Source organism: Nanorana parkeri, unplaced genomic scaffold, assembly GCF_000935625.1.
Source record: "Nanorana parkeri isolate BGI_ZX_2015 unplaced genomic scaffold, ASM93562v1 scaffold52, whole genome shotgun sequence".
NCBI lineage: Eukaryota > Metazoa > Chordata > Amphibia > Anura > Dicroglossidae > Nanorana > Nanorana parkeri.
In genome coordinates, this window is record NW_017306320.1 from 2729696 (window position 1) to 2751746 (window position 22051).

The window sequence follows — 22051 nt, forward strand, 5'->3', positions numbered from 1 at the left end:
ATAGGGTGACTTTCTTTTTTATTGCAGACCCTAGACCAAAACGAGCACTTAACCCTTGTAGTGTGGGGGTAGAAAGGAGAAGTAGGTGACAATATAACCCGACAGTCTAAAAACTCCTGTGTCCCTCAATGGGTGATAAAGGAAATAAGATTTGTGTACCTTGCCATAAAAACCTAACAGAATTCTAACAATTCCATTGTCCCTCAATGGACAATAAAGAGGACATATTATACAAGGACAAGGCACTTTGTCCTGATTTGTGTCCATATGTACTATAGACCTCCCTGTCTTTAAAGTCAACAGCCTTTACTCAGTGAGACTTTACTATTGCAACACTGGTATAAACTGGTTGTGAGTGAGAAGACTCGCTTGGTGATTGCTGGTGCTGTTGGTAGTGCATCGGGACTGTAGGTAAATTAACAAGGAAACATCAGAGGGCAGTTGGATGTGACAGTGCAATCCAAAGGCCTTCCAGGAACTGAATATCTAAATAATACAGAGCACTCCATATATCTGTAAGGTCACATCACCTGCAATGATCCCTAAAATGATCCCCAAGCACTTGAAGGACATAGAGAAAACTTGTTATAGACAACTCAAGGATTATCTAACCTGCTGCAAAATGTTTACAAAATTAGGTCCCATCCTGTTATGCACTGCCTCAGTTCACATACAATGATACACACCCAAATCTTAGCATCTCCCCAGAGGAACCATCAATCAATTGCTGTTCTTAGGCTCACCTGTCTCAGGGTCACAAGAGTCACTGTGGCCATTACATGTACAAAGCACACAGGGACTGTAAGGACCAAGGTTAGGGTTCTCTCGTCGGTAGCCAGGAGCACAGCTTTCACAGAACTGTCCAATATATCCAACAGGACAGCTGCAAACCTCCACCCAAGGTGCCAAATCACCAGAACCGGGTTGTGCTGTTACCAAGGTAACCTCCTCGAGAAAACCAGCACCTGCACAAAAGAGGAAATAAAAAAAAAAAGGTCAATAACCTTGAAGATTAAACAGAGAAGTTCCAAATGAAGTTGTGGAGTTACTTTTGCAGGCTTAGCAACCAGACTCTGTCAAGCTGCTGTCATTGAATAACTTGCAGCACGCTTGGCAAGTAATATAAGCTCCTCAATAGCCAAGAGCCCCAGGTTGCCTGATCCTTTAGTAGTGCATTTAAAATCCACTTTCCACGGCTGTCCGTTCCCCCGCAAAAGAACAATACATGATAACTACATGAAGGAGGGCTGAAGACTGGTCTTTAATGCCAGCAGCTTTTTCCACAGGGATTTCACTTATCAAACACACAGAAATGGTGCCCATTTAAATGATGTGATAAATTGAGCAAGACGTAGCTATGAATAATCTGCATTTCACTAGCAGATAAAGACATGGTACTATAGTGGACAACACCATGCTACAACCCCTTTTTAAAGCCAATAAAGCAGGTTAATGGAGGATGATTCCTGGCAGCTGCTGCACTATACTGTGGAAAGAATAAAACATTACCATGTACCGTCTTCTACTTTAAGTATACAAAATCATTGACTAAAGAAGAAAAAAAAAAACATTGGTCCAACATTAAGAGACTGGCCCTATTTGAGACCACAGATTGCAGCTGTAAGAGAAGTTTTTGTAATCTTACTTTTTTCACTATATGTTCCTCTGATTTTGATGGCAGTCAGATTTTGCAGCATTTTCTGGAACTCAAATGGTGATACAGATGGCCTCCATGGATAGTCTGTAGCCTCATGCAACCTGAAAACATCATATCACATCATCATAGGGGTCCAATAAACTGAAATCAACTGCAGTGAAACACTACTTTCTGTGAAAACTGATGTCTTACATACTTGTAATACTGAAAAATATCAATGACAGCACTTCCCAGAACAAACTGTTCAAATGACTCAAAAATGAGAAAGTCCTAGAACGTACCATAAATGTTAATGTGTACGTAAATCGTAACAATGAACATCTCTTATTTTGATTAATTTTGGTCTGTTAAGTATCCCATTGAAAGCATTTTTTTATATCAGTTTGAGAAATGATAAAATAACTGTTGATCTAAATCAGAAATCTTGCGAGTTGATAACGTCCGGTGGTCTCTGCTGATCAGTGCTGGCTGATATCATTTATATTGTTTTCAGCTATCTCTAAGAACTACCCTTTAAGTTAAAGGGAACCTCAGGGGGCAGGATAGCACAGTACTATATATTTCTGTTGTCCTGATGTGTGTTACTGACAGAATTGCCAGGCAAATATAAAGAAACCTTGAAAAAAAAACTGATGCAACCATCACCTAAGTAAGGTGCATCATATTATGTTTTCGTGTTCAGATATGGTTTTCTAGCCTAAAGGGTGAAAAGGGAAAGAAAGAAGCTCTTCCAGAGCCTCAAGACAAATTCTATATTCAGCACCCTATTTGGCAGCATGCACAGGACAAGGAGATCATTTTACAAAATAATGTAAAGGCCTATGAAGGGATTATTTCAGAGTTACAAATTCATTATTTTTCAAAGGAGCTGCATATTAAATTAATACATGTTGTACAAAATAATAAACACTGGAATCAGTATTTTCTGGTTATTGTCCTCTCTTACATCTGTAAAGACCATCAACATATCAACTATACCCAATGGGAGTTATCTAAACATTTGCCACTATCATACATGACGTCTGCCTAGACTCAACATTCTCTTGTGCCAACAGTATTCCCCTGGCAACATTTCCTAGTGTAACACACAGTAATACCTAGATCATTACTGCGTTTCTATTTTTTAGCGACCTAAATTGGCCAGAAAGATGCAAACTTTGTAAATTAAAAGATATTTGATCCATTTAATCTTAGAAGCAAATGTTTCGGTGCAGGGACACCTCATTAGTTAAATGTAGCTGGGTTCAGGTGAAAGATGGATGATTGCAGAGATATGCCCATATTGTACAGTTATTTATGGAAATGAAAGTTCACAAAAGTTTAGGAACTTCGGTTCTTCTGGGTAATTTATGAGGCATTAACCCTTCCTCTGCCTTGGATCTGCCTGTCTCCACATCTGCCCAGGAGGTGCTTTAGGAATTCCTTGCATTATTTCACTCCAAAGAAAGTAGTAACAAAGTAAATCCCCATCCATCGTAAAGACCAGGATACAACTGCACGGCACATGTCTCTCTTTTCTCTGTCTAGGATCTGCAATTACTGCTCATCTCTCAATTCCAGATCTCTAGGATGGAATGTGTTAATACATGTCTGCTTGTAAACACTGTCAGTGAAATATAAACACTTATAGGCCGTAAAGCATGTGTTTTTAAGGGAGCCATACATCAGAGGTCAATGACTGGAGAATATACCGCCGTCTTACCTGAAAACGTATTGCAGGGAGCTTTCACTGGGATAGGAGTTGCCCTGAGCAATGAGGGGTACAGAGACCCTGAGACCGGCACCCTCCAGTACAAGATCCTCTGCAGAAAGCCGGGTGTCTCTCCGCTCCACACGGAAGCTGAATGTCAGATTCTGCCCATAACTTAGGCCTTGCTTGCCAAGGAACTTTGCTAAAACAAAAAGTGAAAAAGCAGTGAGAAGTTCTGTGGCTGAACAAAACAGTTTAATGTAATGTTAAATAGCTGAAAAAAAATATCATCTATGACATTGTCCAGTAATTAAAGAATTACTCACAACTTGTCAACCATCATCGAGCATTATTATCAGGCTGTGCACATATCAACTCAATTACTTAAAGGACAAATACTGCATTGTGATTTAAAGAATATATTAAAATACCATCATAACATAAATTTCTTTTTTGCCATTTCACATGTCTTTGTTTTATACTGTTATATTTTTCTCCAAATTCTCATGCAAACAATACTGCCTAGCATAAGTAACAATGACAGGAGTTGGGGCAAACTATAACACTGCTGGAGGTACTGCTCAACTCTCAAACACCCTTGGTAGCACTATAGGTTATCCTGACCCCTGCCCCTATTACCTTTTGTTGGTCAGATTGGTTTTCAATGTGGAAAAAGTATATTTACATGTGATTAGATGGATTTCAATTTGTTGTTAGCCAATATCACATTCTCTGACTGTGCAGAAATCGGTATAGAACCATCTGAAACAATTGTAAATAGAAAAACTAAAAAAAAAAAAACAAACAAAAAAAAAAGGTGCCTAAACCCCTATTATATAATGTTCCAATGTTATCTACTGCTAATAGTGTTAAGGATCCTCCTTTCCAGTCAGCCCATCTATTGTATCAATAAATTAACCTAAGCCTTGTGTTTACTTCTCCCACACATGAAAATTGGCATTCCTAAAGTCTTGTTAAAAAAAGCGCTGCCCTCTTATTAGTCCAATTCAGTCATTCTCAAACTTTTTAACATTGAGGAACCCTTGAACTACCTTTCAGGTCTCAGGGCACCCCTGGTAACGATCACTCTTTCTACAGCTAACAGTACATTAGGATGAAGAGTATGCTGAGCTATAAGAATACATAAAAGAACCAAGAATCTTGAATACTTTGCATACTGGCAGCCACTCTATATGATCATTATTTTCAGTGATCCTAATGAATTTAAAGAACAGAAAATACATTTACACAGTAGAATTGTAATGTTCCCTTTCACTGCTAGTCAGTGTAGTGTCCCCTTACTCTGGTGGGTCAGTGAAATGCTCTTTTACATTGCTGGTCATTGGAGAGGGGGTACCCTTAGATTGGTGGTCATAGTAGCATGGCCACCCTACATTGGCGGTTCTTGGGAGAAGGGCCCTTGCATCCTGATGGTCAGTGGGAAGAATTCTCCTTACATTGGTGAACGTTGGGATGATAGCTCCACACACACAGTCAGCAGGAAGAATGCACAATAAATATGTGGTCAGTGGGAAGAATATCCTCTTTACAGATAGCTAAAAAGATCACCGTGGTCAGTAGTTGCTTATCTGTAAGGCAGAAATGTCTACTCAAGGAATCCCTAGCAATTTCTTGAGGGACCCTAGAGTTCCACAGAACCTTGGTTGAGAAAGGTTGGTCTAAGATGTAAATCGCTATACCCACACTGCCTACAGAGAAAGTTGAAAGCTATACGAAGGAATTTTGGAACTATTTATTATTTGTTTGTTATTCTATGTTAATCTGCCACTATTGGGCCACTTTTTTTTCTACATTTCCAGGCTGTAGAGGATGCCAAACTTGGTAGCACTCTGTAAGGCATTCCTTAGTGCCTGCTGAACTGCTACTTTCCACTAGATGTCAGAGCAAATTTGAGATGTGCCAGTGACATTCATTCATACACTGGTCGGCAAATAGCTTTCTAAAAAAATAAACCACATCCTGATAACTGGACAGCTTTACCCTTACTTCATTTAATTTGTCTGCAGCTACAAATAAAGTTCCAGGCGAGTTCAGGAGATGTTCACGATAACAGAATTCATAATGTATTCATTTCCTGCAGAGAATGTTCAGCTTTCCTATTGAAAGAGCTGAGGGTGTGCTTGTAAAGACTGCATTCTTAAAGGAGCAAAACAAAACTCCATGGTACCATAGGGTTAACTTTACATATCCGTCAATGAATATATAGTTTTACCCATACATTGCTCTCTTCATTCACTTACATGGAGTGTTCATACTCTGCTCTATAGCAGAGTATAAACTCTGCATAGGATTGGACGAGCCTGCAGTTTGAGTCCAAGATCTGCACACTATTTGGAAAGGCAAGATGGCTTGTATCACATAATTTATGGGATACTGATTTATAATGAAGTTTTCCTTTAATGTGCTTCCTGCTTATCTGCATGATTAAATCCACCAAACATAACAAAAGCCTTACGGGTATGTTTACAATCCACCTAACAAGTCCTAAACTACTGAGACAGAATTTACATTCCAAAATAATGAGAGATTCAGTTTACTTACAAGGAGCAATGAAGTAGACGGGGAAGTAGCTCTCGGAGGTGACGGACAGTGAACTAGATTCGGAAACCCAGGTAAGAGGGTACTCGGCACCATCCCTCTGTTGTGCCACCCAGCTGTCTGTGCCTGGAACACAAAGCAGAACACAAATACATCAGTATACAGTTTACTGCCCTTAAAAAATCTGAGCTGAACCTGAGTAATGAAAATCAGTGCAAAAGTGTAACTTTCATTCATAGCAGTTTTCACTTCTTAAAAGAAACTTAGAAATTGAGTGGTGAACTTTCGGCACTCAGACTTTTCGGCATGAATTCTGAAACCTATCTGTATCACTGCATGGCCAAATTATTACAAGTGAATCGAATATTGGCAACAACAGGGTCACCAGGATTATTCTAAAATGTATATACAAACTGTACTGTAGTAGATCAAAGAATATTTCCCAAAGCTTGTATGGTTTGACATTTAGCAAGAATTGAAAAGAAGCTGTAAGAAAATAATGAACTTTGATGGTTCAAAGTATCGGCAAGTCACAAAGGCCAACAGCGGCAATATGTGCAAGTGTGTGGCCGTCTCGTACCCGAGAGCAGAATTAACTACTTCTATTCATACGGGTTTACGAGCATTTTATTGTGTCTGCTTTGTGAATTTACAGGAAGTCAAGCTCTCGGCAGAAGGGTGTCATCTCCGTAGAATTGGGTTAAGAACCGTGAGATTTTCTGTTCTGTTTTTGATGCAATAATGTGATACAGTTAAACAGTAGCAAAGTGTTTCTTGTTTAGAACAGGATCCCACATCCAGACATAATAATCTTAATACAAGTACACAAGATTCTGCCCAAGATAATACCTATCAGATATAGCAAATCTAAGGAGCAATTTGAGTGGGCAAATTCAGGGAAAGACTGCAGTGTAATACAGTACAAAGAGGAGTGTGTAAGCAACAAAGCATCTAGAGCTATAAGCGCAGAGGATATGGTTACTGTGAAACAGTAGCTGGGGGAATCAGGAGGTTTTTAGTAACTGTTCTGCTTATTTTAGAAGGTGAAAGAATTTGCAGCTGTAGAAGATAATTACCGGTCTCAAATGTGGAGATGATGGTGGAGACTGTGAAGCCTTCCGCACTGCTGCAGACAGAAGAGTGGCCATAGCAGAAACAGGGGGTACAGCCTCGAGTATTTGCTGAATCCATATGGAAGAATCCCGGCTTACACCTAAAAGGATATCAAATACATATCAGTGCAATGCACGTCTTCACTGTTTCACATTGACTGGACGCCTGCCTGCATGTTTATTAACCAGTCATTACACCTATAACAGATATAATATTTTAGCCTTGTATAAGTTGCTGGGGACAGAATATACCTATTGACTTGTATTTTCGGGGAACCTGGACATTAAGCTTTCAGCTCAGGCCTCCTGTTCCTTTGTAAGTGTAGTGTTTCAAACTCTGGATTTTGTTTTTAAAACTGACTTTTCGGTTACCACTGAAATAAAAATTCAGTGTGAAGGTTTACACAAGTCTACTGCAAGGAATCAGAATATGCTCTGTCCTCTCCCTCATACTACAGTCCGTAGAACTCAAGGAAAGACTATGATGAGTAGATGTGTTTTAGTTTTGGGCAGCTCAGGAAACATTCACAAATATATTCTGCACTAAGGACATGTAAATAAGCACAGTGGACAGTACCAACTAGTGTTTACCTGCTGGCAGTATTCCATGATTCTAGGTTTGTCTTTCAGTAACATAAACATGTTAGGTATAGGAAAAAATGAAAACTTATTCTGTTGCCCGATGTGAACTTGCATGATTTTATAATGATCAGTGGCAAGACTGTGCATGCGCTGCTATTTCAGGCAACACATGAAGCCAAACAGTTACATACTATATTACAAACAGAGATAAAATGTGCAACTCTCTCTGCTTTTTGTATCAGGAATTACACTTAAAATTCCATGGCTGACTTGCATCTGATTGTTGGTTGTGAGAAACTTCTCAATACCAAAATGTTTTCTTTTACAAAAAGGATTTTGTATCGGAGATACAGAACGAGCCTGCAGTTTATCCGGGGACTCTTCTGCTGCATAACAAAATATGGATCACCAGAATATCAACAAAAGGGACTATGCCTGGATGAAACAATGAAGCAGGTAGGTGTTAATTATATGCATCTTACGTGTTCACGTTCAATTCAGACTGCAGCGTGCCTTTAAGAAACTAATAGGCTGTAATTCTAACTGCACGTTATAGACAAACAGGTGCACAGCACTATTTCTGTAAAGGCAGGGACAAAGAGAATACCATTGCACCTGGAACAAACGCTACTCTCCTCCAAACCAAGAAGAAAGGACTGCACACCCTGGATGTCATGGTGAAAAATGTATTGCATTTCAGCAGCCAACCTAATTTTTTTCCCTGTCCAACAACCACCCACCTCCGATGCATTTCACCCCAATTTACAATTAAGCCCATTGGGCTGAAATATGTCATGGTGTGCAGTTGTTGGTCAGGGACAAAATCATGTTGGCCGCTGGATTGCAATAAAGTAAAGTGACGCAAGCGGTGTGCAGGGCTTTCTTCCAGGTTCAGCGTTTCCCATGGAATGTGGCAGATCCCGGCCGTCACCCTCAGTACTCCTGGACAGCAAGACAGTGGCGTTAATGGTGAACTACCTCTGTGTTCTGCAAACTGCTTTCCCCCACTCTGAGCCACACTGTTACCTTTCACAGTTGAAGCCTTCTACATTATCTTTACAGCTGCAGCGTCCAGTCTCCACATTGCATTCATCTGTACTTCCAGCAGGGTTACAAGCACAGGGTCTGTTGACCAAAAAAAAAAGAAAACTTAGGTTTTCAGGAGAACTTCTTCATTAATAGATCTGTATTCGCAAAAGCAAATAGATGATTTTATTTTTCTTCTTATGAGCTAATTACCTGCATCCAGCCTCAGTGAGTGAATGAAAACCAGGCTGGCATCGATCACATTTCTCCCCCATCACCCCAGGCTTACAGCTACACCGTCCGTAGTTATCACACTGGGTACTGAGAGAGCCTGTGCAGAGTAAAGGGGGTTATGAAAAAAAAATAACGGGCAAGACGATAACAGCAGAAGAAAATGTATGCTCCTAAAGATAAATCTGCCGATGCAGAGTAGGCAGTAGTCAAATGTTCCCAAGTGGCCTAAGCAGTAAAATCTCTCTCTTAGAAAGAGATTGTATATATATATATATATATTTTATTTTTTATGAGTTTGCATGTAAGAGTCTAGCAGACAACACTGGCTCTTCAACCCCCGCGACACAATAGGCTATTGGTTAAAAGAGCCGGCATCATTGCTGGCCAACTAACATAGGCTGACATCTGCAGACATCTCAGTTTTGGCAGGATCGGGCAACAAATGTTGACTATTTATAGACATGGCAAAAAATTGCCAGGTATAAAGGGGCCCAGTCATGTAGCCGCTACAGGCATAATTCAATGGACATGAAGGTTTATATTGATTAAAGTGGAACTTGAGGAAATAAAAAGAAAAATCCCTAGACTGAAAAATACTATTTAAACAATGGGTACCTGAAAGGCAAATGGGAATACAGGATTCCAATGACCCTTTTCACCATCTTCTCTAAGAGAAGCCAAGACAAGGAAAGGACAAATAAGTCCTTTCATGTGCATCAGAGATGAGTCAATTTGATTCAGAGATGGATGTAATGATTAGCCAGCTACTTATCCAACATATACAGAAGAATCTTTTAAAAGGGAGGGGACAACTTCAAGCAGGATCATAAGTAAAGGAGTCTGTCTACTCATTTAAATAGGGGATGCTGGATTATTATCTTTTGGCTGGTAAAAATGGGATAAGATGCCAATGTTACCAAGAGATCATAAGGTTGGTATGTTTTTCAGAAACTATGGTAACCTTAATTTTCAGCCATTTGTTTAAGGTAATCACCTGGTCTGGAAAAGTAGGGAATCAAATGACCTCTAATCATTAACCATTTGTGGCTGAGTTAAGTTACACTTTAAGTTCTAGCTATACACGGCAGAAATTCTATTTATGACATCTATTTTTATGCAAAAGTTCAGTTGTATGTTGCCCTTTGCACAAAGTGAAATTTATTTTAATTTATCACTGTTTAGAAGTAAAACTAAAATATAAAAAACTTATATAATGGACAAATTTCAGTTGCAACAAAGCTAAAAAAAAGAAGAAAAAAAGGAATTTGCTGATAACTTGGAATGATCTTCCTGCAATGGACAAAACCCGGCAGATAATCACAGTGTGCGGTCTCCTTTGTTTACAGGGCAGCAGAATGCTTATTTACATGGCTGTGTAAAGCCTGACACCATCCACTCAGCCCAAGTGTTTACAGAATTGTCTGTTATTTGTTGCAGGCCCAGGGGGAGGCTTTATAGTTGGGGATGTAAAAATAAACTTAGTATTGAGGCGGAAAGCAGGGCTCACCTATGCAAACAAACAACGTGGGAGAACATTTAGATATGGTAAAGTTCACCGATCTGTATTCTAATGTAAAGAATATAGTGCCGCATTGCTTGCCAAGAAAGCCAAGCAAACCCTGATGTTAGCAAGTGAAGCAATCAATGAAGCTGAACTGCTGAGGGCTACAACGTTGTACCGAGCCAACAGCGCTGACTTCAGGCTGCTCATTCAGCGAGGTGTAGGACATGTCTTCCATTTTCCACATAGCATCCTCTGGTCGTGGCCAGGCGTAGTCAGCCAAAAACAAAGCAGGCTATTCTGCCAAAAGCAAGATATACCTGCAGAGGCAAGTTCATAAACTAAAAATGCCTTTATATTTTAATACAGGGTTTAATACAGGGTGCTTTTAATGACACTTTGCAGAACACGGTGAACTTTCTACATAGAAAGCCAAGCCAAAAAAAACGAATTTGTTGCCACCTCTGCTAAGAGAGAGTTGGAGTGGAGAGCGTTACTCCTCTTACTCCTTCAGCTGTGTGCAATTTGTCCCGAGACAAAGGAGGTAGCTAGCAATTTTCAAAATAAAAACAAGCAATGGTGTCCTTCATATTTCGCTTAGTAAATGTTTGCTTTAAGCAATACCACCTTAAAAAATTAAGTATTCATTTCATCAACATCTAGAAGAATTGATCTTTAGGTGATAATTATTACAAGCAAGATTATATATTATGGCTTTTCTCTGTACTATAGTAAAACTAGCAGATTTAACCATTTCAAGTTTAGAAAACCCAACGGAGGAAATTACCTTTCACATCTGTAAATTTAAGTACAAACTCAGAAATACTTTTAATAATCATTTCCATTTTTATGATGATCAATGACTGACAGTTCAAAGACGTTCTCACATACCAACAGGATTGCAGTTACATGCCAGGCAAGGCTCGTCGTTGTTCTGACGATAGTAGTTCTCTCGGCAACGCTCGCAGTTTGGCCCGTCTGTATTGTCTGAGCAGCCAGTACAATGGCCGCCATGCCCAGTAGAACGGTACAGCTCTGGGTCAAAGTAACACTCCTGGGCGCGACCATTACAAGTACAGGCTGAAGAAAAGAAAGAACAGATGTATATAATACATAACTGATTATACATAGTTAATGAAGTAGTGCACTAAAATTATTCACATGTAGCATCACTTACAACATGACATTATGTATAAAATACACAAACTGACGTTTGTACAGTTTTCTTTTTTTAGCTAGCATTGGCATTATAAAGTGTGTTTAAAGTATATGCAAAGCCAAAGTTGTGTTCTTTATTTTGGACAGAGTTGGGAATGGCTAAAAATCTTGAAAGCAACCAAACACACTCTTCTTTCTAACCTTACTAACCTCAACTTCCTGGGCTCTGGCATCCCCCCCCCCTTTCCACCCACCCTGCCATCCCTCAATGCTAAGTAGGTACCACTCTCCAGGAAAAGTTTGCCTGGTATACCAATCTATCTAGCCTAAGGTCTAACTGGATAAACGACTACAGTACTTGCAATCTGGCTTGCAAGTTTGGCCAACTGTTGAGCTGCAGTTAAAGAACCACCAGCTTCAAAAGGGTGAGCTAGAGTCAGACCGCTGTCAGGTGCGTGCGCCTAATCCAACTGGTTTTAGTCCAACTGAAATCAGCACTTGCACCATTCCTTGTCACAAGTGTCCTCTCACAGAACCGCAGTGCCAAGGAAGAAAGGGGCTGTGTCTGACCAGGTATGGTAAACTCAGGCAAAGATTAAAACTGGTCAATTTATTATTCCCCAAAATCCAAAAGAGGGAGTGAATCAAACAAAGGTCTTCTTATAAACTTGAATACTTTTTGAATAGGGGTATCTCATACAAAATCGAATGTAACATGGCTTGTTTCTACAATCCTTATTCAACTACAAGCACGGAGAAGACCCATATTGCCTGATCAGACTAGCCATTGTCATGTAGAGTTCACCATTTTAAAAGTTACAAGAATCTGGAACTTTATCTGTTTAAATCATCTTTTACAAGCACAATGGATGAGCAAGCTTTGGCTTGCGTCACAAATCCTCAGCATTAGATACATTTTGGGGGGAAAAAAAATATTGTGTCCAATAATCCAGACACACTAGTGCGCAGTGACATTGGCAAGTTTGAAGAAACTGATTACTCACGTAGACACTCATTGGCACTCTCAGAAGTTGCCCTCCTCCAGGGCCGGTCATTAAAGAAGGGTGAACATTTTTCACAGTCGACACCAAATGTGTTGTGTTTGCAATTACAAACCAGCTTGCTAACTTCATTGTATATACATTCGCTGGCATGTCCGTTACACTTGCACCTGAAAATGAGAGAGGGGGTATGTAAGGTCCAAGTTAATGTTACAGAAAAAAGTTTAAGAGAAATTCCACCCTACAACGGTTGGATTATACAATGTTTTTACAGAGAACAAAAACTGTTCCTGTCGCTGAGTATCCTGAAAACCACACACACTGTTTGCTGGAACAAATGCAGGAAGACTGCTCTCATGCAAGAGGAGATTGGAGGGGAAAAAGCTTCATATTAAAACACTATGGAGATTCAGCTGCCATGTGTCTTTGTTCTCATTAACCTCTTAACTACCCTTTCAGATTGTGTGAAGGACTATAACCAAGGCACTGCTTTTTACTGAAGTTCTATCATCCTAGCTGCAGGCTGTTCAAAACACCCTGGTCTTCAAAGAGATGGCTAGGACCAATCTTCAAAATTCAATCTAAAAGGGGTTGTGCCAGCTAAAATTTAAGAAACACCCAGGCTAAGAGCAGTGACAAGGTGTTCAGGCTGATCTATCTTTATTTTTGACAGTAGCATTTACACAACACTTCTTTGTAAGGTAATGAATGTTGATCACATACTAGGACTCAATGGGGTCAATTTATCAACACCGAAGCAGACAAAATCTGGAACAGATTTGCACTGCAACAAATAAGCTTCTATTTCTCATTTTCAAATGTTACCTGAGCAAACTGAAGATAGAAGCTGATTGGTTGCCATGGACAACTGCTCCAGAATCGGTCTGCTCCAGTTTTGATAAATTCCCCCCAATGTGTTCAATTGTTGCCAGTTCATTTGTGCTTGTAGAACACATTCCCGTGAACGTTCCCTTAGATGTGTGGGAATACACATATAAAGGCCAGTTCGGTACCAGGACCTATGAATGTCCTGGTTCATGGCCTACCTTAAAAGAGAAGTAAAGCCAAACCTCTTTTGGGCTTTACTTTTCTTTTGGGTCACTGGAGTACATTTACTAGTGAAGTCCTGTGACCCAAAATCAGCAGATAGCAGATCCATGCCACAGCCGAGAGGATCCCTACAATATTTTCGAGAACCACCTCGGCTACCTAAGTGGCAGATGGCTCTGCCTCTCTAGAGCCAGAGCCAGCCGTGCACCCCACTGCAGGGGAGAAGATAGTAACAGCTATTGTTCTACGCTGGGAGAAGGGACTGAGAGCTAAGCGATCAACGGTTACATGATCACTCAACTCTTCAGTGTTAGAGCCTACATATGACAGCTGCAGTGTCCCATGCCGGCTCTAAGCAGCAGGGAGGGTATGTTTTACCCTCCCCATACTTCTCCTTTAACACAAAGTGGAGCTATAACTGGGGAACAGCAAGGGCAGGAGGTAAACACTCCAAAGATGCCCCAAAACCAACTTTTAGCCCTTCACAGGCTTATTCCTAAGGCGGTGAAAAGCGCAATGTCAGTCTATAGTCTAGCAGATTTCAGCTTACTGATAAGAGAATTTCTGAATGGCTGCATTCGGTTAGAGTAGCAGGTAGTTGGTAAGGAATGTAGATTTCTGATTGGATGATATGGCTAAATGAACACTGTTGTATTTGCATGCCCTTAAAACGACCCCATGGTGACCTTTTCAGTGCACCAGTGATGGCAAGAAGGGACTTGCATGTCTTGACAAATGTGCTCAAATACCTTGTAAAGTGAATCGGCAACCTCAAAGCCCAGGCTGACCTGATATACAAATAGAAATGAGAGGAACTACATTCATGCTGTGACCTGCCTCCTGAGCCTAAACTACTATACCACAACTATGATGGAGTGCCTTATAGTCCAATAGGATGATGAGGGAGGGGGTGGAGCCAAGCATAATTACTGTGGATCCACAGGTGCCGATACCGAGTATTTGGGCGAGTACATCCCTCTAAAGGTGATGAGGAACATCTCTGAATATCATTCTGGACAGTACACGAAGCATCATCAAAACTTTGTTTTATTTAGAGTGACAGCATATATTGATATCTGTGAGAACAAAAAATATATAATTTTCATGTGAAGTACAGTCTAGTAGGCCAGGTCACGCTGCCTGTAAATGGCAATGGAATGAATGCAGGCTTCCAGATGAAGGAAGTGCAGTCGGCTTCTACAAGAGAAGTTCAAGCTGCTGCTAGACAACTTGCCCTGTTAAAGTATTGGGACCACCCACATCAAGAGGAGCCTGACCCTGGTCCAAAATAGCCTCCTGACAGAGAAGACTCTTTGCAAACATAGGCATCCACAGCTGAAATACACTATAGAAAGATCAAAATATTAAACGTTATATTAGGGAAACTGCAAAAGAAATTGGTTTGTTGCTTACCTGCCTCCTACAGCAAAGTCAGAGATGGCATAGTAATAGGATTTCAGCACCTTGGGATCGCTGAACACCTCATCTCCAAACGTATTGAGCCTGTTCAGAGTAACACGGATGTCTGTGGCTGTTACCCAATCCTGCACACACAAAAGATTAAGCAGTGAGAGGTCTGATCAGTTATGTTCATGTTGGTGGACATACGAAAACCAGGGCAGATAAATTAGAGGTTTTTAGTTGGCACAATGCTGGAGAAAAAAATATTCTGGTTTACTTGGTAAGGCAGTACAGGGATGACAAATTAATTCACCCAAAGCAACCAGATTTCATTTTACTAGTTTACTATGGCTTACAGTACAACTGGGGCTGAAGCAAACCAATAAACCTACAACTTGCATTGTAAAACGGGTATCTCCATAAGGGCTCGTTCACGCCATATGCAGTGCATTCCAGTCCGATTCTGGCCGAAACGCACTGCGGCCAGCTCACTTTTTTTGGTACCGTAGCCACCCCCTCCGGCCACAATGCTGTAAGCACTATTTTGATCGGACCAGACCGCAGGCACAATGTGCCTTGCGATTCGTTGCGGGTGATCGCATTGCGTCCGGAGGGCGTGGCTACAGTGCCATTCACTTCTATGGCCCACCACGCCCCCTCCTGCCCCACTAAAAAAAGTGAGCTGGCCGCAATGCGAGGCAGTGCGTTCTGGCCAGAATTGGGCCGGAACGCATTGCAACTGGTGTGAACGGGCCCTTCGCCTGCATATATCCTGTGAGTCCTGAAAAGTGAGAGATCTCCCAACATGCAACTAGCTTCTGTGATTGGCAACCCTAACTCAACACCTGCTTCCTACATTTTAGTATTGGATTGTGAGGTTGTTCATTATAATAATGAACAACATGGTGAGGCGAAGAAAGTGAGCGGAACTGGTTATCACAAAAGCCAATTGCAAGTCAGAGCATTCAGGGCTCAGGGAACGCACTACAGAGGAACAAGCCAGACATGCAAGCACCTGAAAGTGCCTGTTCTCAAATTTAAGTGGTAGTTTAAAAAAAAAAAAAAATCAAAACCATTTAAAAAAAATGGCTGTTTAAGTGTGTTTCCATCTGCCCCCTTCCGTACTATCAAGTTGTTTCTTGAAAAAGTGCAAGTTTCCTCTAACAGCTCTCCGCATGGTGCATCCCTCTATGTATGATGATTAATAATAACATAGACATGTCAGGTGTGAAATGCTGACACTGTGAAATACTTACACTTGTAGAGCATTCACTTCCTGCTTTGAAAGTGCAAAATGACTTCAGTTTGCCAAAGCAATGCACACTGGGATTGCATCGTCATTTAAATGATGATGATATAAGTGCCAAAAGCATTGCATCCTGGGAAGGTTACATCAGCAGATTATTGTTGGGAAATCTCATCTGTAATGTCAGGGAAAGGCATTTTCCTCCCCTGAGATGATGGGCATGGGCACATGTCCTAGTCACATGTCTAGTCACATGTGTCAGAGTTTAAGGAAGTAAATGGGGAGCTAGTAATCTGCCCTTAGTAAACATGGCCACTGCCAGAAGACTTGGAATGAAAAGAGAAATTAGGTAGAAATTAGGTAATTAGGTAAGAATACAAAGCCGGCAATTATCTAGAAGTATCTGTTTGTAGATGTCGGTACTAAACATATTTAAAAGGTGTGTTTGTTATTTTAACGATATGGGTAAAGGTCCGCTTTAAGCAAACACAAAACGAGCCAGAAAAAGAGAAGTTCACAGATTTGCCCCACAGAGGCAGCAGTCTAATGTCAATGACATCTACAGCCGGTTGAGAAACTATATGTTGCTTTAACACTCACAAATGTCTTAAAGCAAGATCATTTTAAACTATAGAAAAGTATTTTTCAGAGCCTGTACTGTGGCACACAAATGATAAAAAAATAAAAGCTATATCAAGCCAGGGCACACACCTGGAATGAAGTCCACCATCAAAATTGCATACTATTCATCATTTGTTTGTTTTACATGCAAACTTTACTAAACTTTCACCATTTAATGAATGGGCACACATCTATTTATTTGAAATTCACTTGTAAATAGTAAATTTTTTTATTTTTTTTTTTAAATAAAAAAAAAATTCCAACCAGCTTACATACCTGCAATACAGGGCTGTTATCAAAGTTGTAAGCACTCGGCCGGCCCTCTAAAGTAGAGAAAGCCACGTTGCCACCAGTCAGTGGGGAAATGTCGCTGAATTCATCAGTGCATTGTGCCTGCTGCTCATCTTCTCCAGTACGAATGAAGCCTCGGTTAAGTTTTTGGTAGGTGTTCTCGCAAGAGCCACTGTAATACTGGTAGGGAATCCAAGGGCCATCTTCTCGCGTCCTCTTGTAAAGAGTAAAGCTCTCCGGCCGGCTTGTGTGGAACTTCAGACGCACATAGGTGATATCGAAGGCCTTCCCTAAACAAAGGAAGAGAGGAGATGGAGTTACTACAAGAAGGATATGAAATACAAATAGTACTTTTTCTCAAAACAAAATTCATACAATTTGACAGGGACCATCTCCTAATTCAGCATCATTGCATCATGGAGACCAAAAAGAAAGTCTTCAAATCAGTTAAGCAGAGAACACTAGGTCAGCAGTTGATAGTGTGCATACATATGGGTTCCAGAGAACTGCAAACTGGTACCAGTGTATATTCATTTCATTCTATAAAGCACCTAAAAGCTGGAGCAAATTTAAAATATTGTTGTCGTCCTAGGAAACAGTTTACTTCATCTTGTAGCCTGCATTGAATAAAGTTTTCACACACAAGCATTACTGCTCTGGTGGATTTACTCATACTACATTATACAAAGATGTTCATTTGTAGCACCAAGAGGCCTGTACAATTTGGTGTTTAAATAATAAGTGTTTATTAAGGGTTTTAACACAATCAACATGAAAGACATGTAAACATGGAGATCAATGTAATACAGAGTCACGTAAATACACTCCATCGCGAGAGATAGGCATATGCATGTATATAGATACATTCAGCTCCTAAAACACGGGGATACACAGATTGAATCAAGTATTGTATGGTAGGTGTCATATTTCAGTAACAGCTATGTATGAACAATTTGGTGTTTAAACATAAATAAAGCCCCCAGCCATATGCCCCAATTATAAACCTCACCCAAGCCCTATGTCTTAAAGCTGAACTCCAGGATAAATAAAAAAAATGCCCCTTTAAGTGGGGCTTTTCCTGCATTGTAAGTGATCCTCTGAGGGCCCACCCACAACCCAGAGCGTCAGAGAAAGGACAAAAGTGCAAGTGGCTTTAAAGGAGAATTATGAGGCGAGTGATTTTCACTCAGCCTCATAACCTGAGCAGACCTTTGACAATAAAACGGTCACAGGTCGGCTCAGTAGATCGGGAAGTGAGCGAACACATACTGTTGCTCGCTCACTTCTCGATCTATCGCTGCAGAGAGCCGTGACTGTCACTCACGGCTCCCTGCAGGGATTCCCCCCTCCCTGTCCGATCCTCCAGTGCCGACTGGCGAAACGGACAGGGAGGGGGCCGGCACACCTGGCTCTGCCTTTGGATAGGCAGAGCCAGCTGGCAATCCCGTAGCTGGGTGGATCCAGACAGTATTGTCGAGATCCGTCCCGGCGTCTCAGTATACCGCGAGCCGTAGCTTGCGGTATGCTGAGCTTTGGGTAACGGGAGAACGCTAGTTTGTGTTCTCCCGTGACCCTTAGGAGAACTATGGGGAAAAGCCCCGATAGTTTTGTAACATTTACTGGAAACTATTCTTCCAAAGACTTAAAATTAGGGATGCACCTATACCATTTTTTTGGTATCGAGTACAAGTACTGATATTTTTTTTCCGGTACTCGCCGATACCGAATACTGATACCGGAAGCCCCATTACGGAAGCCAATGGAGTGTAATGACTTGCTGCCCAGCTTCCTGATTAGCCACCTCCATGCTCCCTCGTCACCAGGTGTCGGGAATAGTATCGGAGCATTTGGATGAGGACGAGTACCCAAATACTCGGTATAGGCACAGATACTAGTATCGGTATATCCCTACTTAAAAATGGAACAATATTTTTTTTTGACAACCAATTTTTTCAGTAATTACAAGGAATCACCATGGATCCGGATGGCACCCTGCTGCGCCAATTATAAATATGTCTATTTATGAACAATTTCTAGGAAAATCTATATACAGCAATATTTTGTGTGTTTTACAGCACATCTGTTTATGGTGGTGTTACACTGATTAAGTCGTATTTATGTACTGGAGTCCTGAGAATCTACTTCTACAATTTGAAGAATATTCAGATAACTGTGCTGCCACTATTTGATTCACCTTTGAGTACATTCGGGAATTTGTGCATTTTTTCTGATATACTATTCACACAGGACCAAGTGCCAGAACAATTTATATGCTTGAGAATTTTGTGAAACTGGGCTATCCCCATAATGAGTTAGAGATCTCTCTTAATAGGGCCTAGTCTATTGATCAACCATCCTTCTTGAGTTTCAGCAGAAGACAAATCTCCAAACAAATTCCTGTGGCTTTGACTTTTTCTAAACAGACTTCACAAATACAACTGATTAGGAAACACTGGAATGTACTGTCGAGTGATCCAAAACTTGAGGAAGTATTAAGGGAGCCTCCCATTTGAGGGAACAAACGTGCACATAGCATTATAAACGCATTCATGCTGAAATACCTTGTGATTCTACTTCAAATACTTGTACTACTACAAAGGGCATTGTGGGAGTGGGGTTGAGGATACGTTTGGGTGGTTTGGAGTCAAAGGGAGAGCCACAAATGCGGTGTATGTATTTATAGAACACAGGTTGAATTTTGCATCAGGTGGAACTTGACTTGAGAAGGGGGTTCATGCCCTGAAATGTCATCTACTTCCACCTCGGTCTGTACCTGGTGTCCTCCTTATGATATTGGTATCTGTAGGTCTTGTTATTCTTCTCTATGGAGCTTATGCTTCCCAGTTACACTGCATCATTCATTTATAGCTTACATTAGTTGTTTTATGTATAGTGGAATCAGGTATTCTGGGATGGCTCAGATGTATTTAGCTGTATTGCTATTTACTATCTGACATTATGCCAACAGAACTATTGAAACCTTATTTTGGTGTGCTAGCGTTATTATTCTTATATACTGGATGGCTGGGAGACTCCGAATGAAGCTTTTGCCACCATGCCTCTCAATGTAATATAGTAGGTTATGGAATGCATTTAGAGCATTTTTCGTCTGGAGATCTACTTTTCAAATGACGAGCTCATTGAGATCTACCAACGAAAAAACACCTGCATTCAGGGGCGGGAGGGGGCATAGGCTGCGCAGGCAGGCCCCTCGCCCACAGTGCGATCGCCTAATTTAGAGTGTGCAGACTTTTTCTAATTATGATTCTTTTCTACGTTTTGGATATAGTAGTGAAGTTAGACCCACAGTTATCTGAACAAAATGTGACGTGAAATTCAAAATTGTAATAGTTAGCGCCACACAGGACATGAGGGCAAATCTTCCAATGGGGACACCTGTTCCAGGGACAACTCTCTAAAATCATATACTTTGGGGATCTTTCCTCTCAATTTCTTTTGAATCTCTCTGACAGGAAATTAATTTTCCCTAACCAAGAGGCTTAGTTAAAACATAAATTAAAGAGAATGTAAACCCTTACAATGAACATAATATGCTCCTTTTCAACCTCTCTTAAAAAACTGGACGTATTTTGGTAAATCTGGTTAATAAGACCTCTCCTGTGCCTTTACTTCCTGTGTTATCTGAGTCTGTTAAGCCCTCCTAGTTGTCATCTTGGACTGCAGAATCATTAGTGTCTATGTTGCAGATATGCAAGAATGGGAGTGATTCAGAAGTTTAGCAAAACAGACTGGGCAGGCCGACACCACTCAGTCCACAAAAATGATGCGTCTTACCTCTTAAACTTAGACTTAAAGTGATATTAAAGCCAAAAATGTTTTTTTTTTTTATCTCTCCTTTAAGGAGACCCTCCTTTGCTGGATGATGGTGCGTTTTTTCTTTAAAAGTACTTAGTTCCTCGTTTTCTAGTGTGTCCCCGCCATGTTCTCCCCCCCACCCCCGCACGGGGGCCACCATTGTTCTAATGGAGGCACCGGTGCGTGCTCGTGCCTGCGGTGTGCGTCCAGTAGTCCACAGATGCCCCTTCCCTCTTTGATTGATGGCAGAAGGAGCCTATGGCTCCTCTGCCATCAGTATCCTCCCCACAACCCGGACGTTTGGGGTACGGAGGATCACTTCGGGACCGGCGGCGGGGACGAGCGCAGCTGACAGGTAAGTGTGAAGGTAAAAAACGCCCTGACCTTAATGCTACTTTAAGATCCAAGTGCATGCATTGCAGAAATGTACTCCACTTTTCTGCTTTTTTAGCTTTGGGTTACTGGCAGAAGGTTCAGTAATCTCCCTGGAACACCAGCCGCAAGACTTTTACTAGAGTTAAGCAGAATCAGGAGTAACTAGTCCCAATGGCAAAGTAGGATCTGGGAACCTCAGCAACGAAGGAGATCTCTCCACTGGAGTCAGTGACAAATAGAAAACGACAATGGGTGATTCAGCCTGGTGGCATCCACCCATAGCAGACATTACTTTTTCGGCACAAACTGCCTTTACAAGTATCCTTTAAAAGCATGCCATAAAATACATTTGGCAGCTTATGAATCTCAAATCTTTTAAAGCCTGTTTTGTGATGCACCATCTCCAAGACAGAAGAAATGTAGTGTAATGAATAACATTTGAAGGAGCGGAAGAGGGTTGTTAAAACCGAGACAGAAACACCTTCCTGCACATGAAAACAGGAGTTCTAGAAAATGAGGCAAGCAGGAAAATTGAATATTAAAAAATCTCAAATCTTTTAAAGCCTGTTTTGTGATGCACCATCTCCAAGACAGAAGAAATGTAGTGTAATGAATAACATTTGAAGGAGCGGAAGAGGGTTGTTAAAACCGAGACAGAAACACCTTCCTGCACATGAAAACAGGAGTTCTAGAAAATGAGGCAAGCAGGAAAATTGCATATGAAAGACACA

The 22051-nt window shown here is 40.9% G+C and overlaps 1 protein-coding gene across 1 annotated transcript in view; it reads right to left on the reverse strand.

The window, feature by feature from the left end:
- LAMC1 (laminin subunit gamma 1) overlaps positions 1 to 22051 on the reverse strand; it is a 128027-nt gene that overhangs the window by 16918 nt on the left and 89058 nt on the right. Inside the window, exons 2-12 of the mRNA XM_018575205.1 lie at positions 17115 to 17419; positions 14984 to 15114; positions 12524 to 12690; positions 11253 to 11441; positions 8840 to 8957; positions 8627 to 8725; positions 6983 to 7119; positions 5910 to 6032; positions 3360 to 3549; positions 1646 to 1758; positions 744 to 965 (exon numbers count right to left, since the gene is read on the reverse strand). Coding sequence (XP_018430707.1) covers positions 744 to 965; positions 1646 to 1758; positions 3360 to 3549; positions 5910 to 6032; positions 6983 to 7119; positions 8627 to 8725; positions 8840 to 8957; positions 11253 to 11441; positions 12524 to 12690; positions 14984 to 15114; positions 17115 to 17419 — 1794 coding nt within the window. The remainder of the gene's footprint in view (positions 1 to 743; positions 966 to 1645; positions 1759 to 3359; positions 3550 to 5909; positions 6033 to 6982; positions 7120 to 8626; positions 8726 to 8839; positions 8958 to 11252; positions 11442 to 12523; positions 12691 to 14983; positions 15115 to 17114; positions 17420 to 22051) is intronic.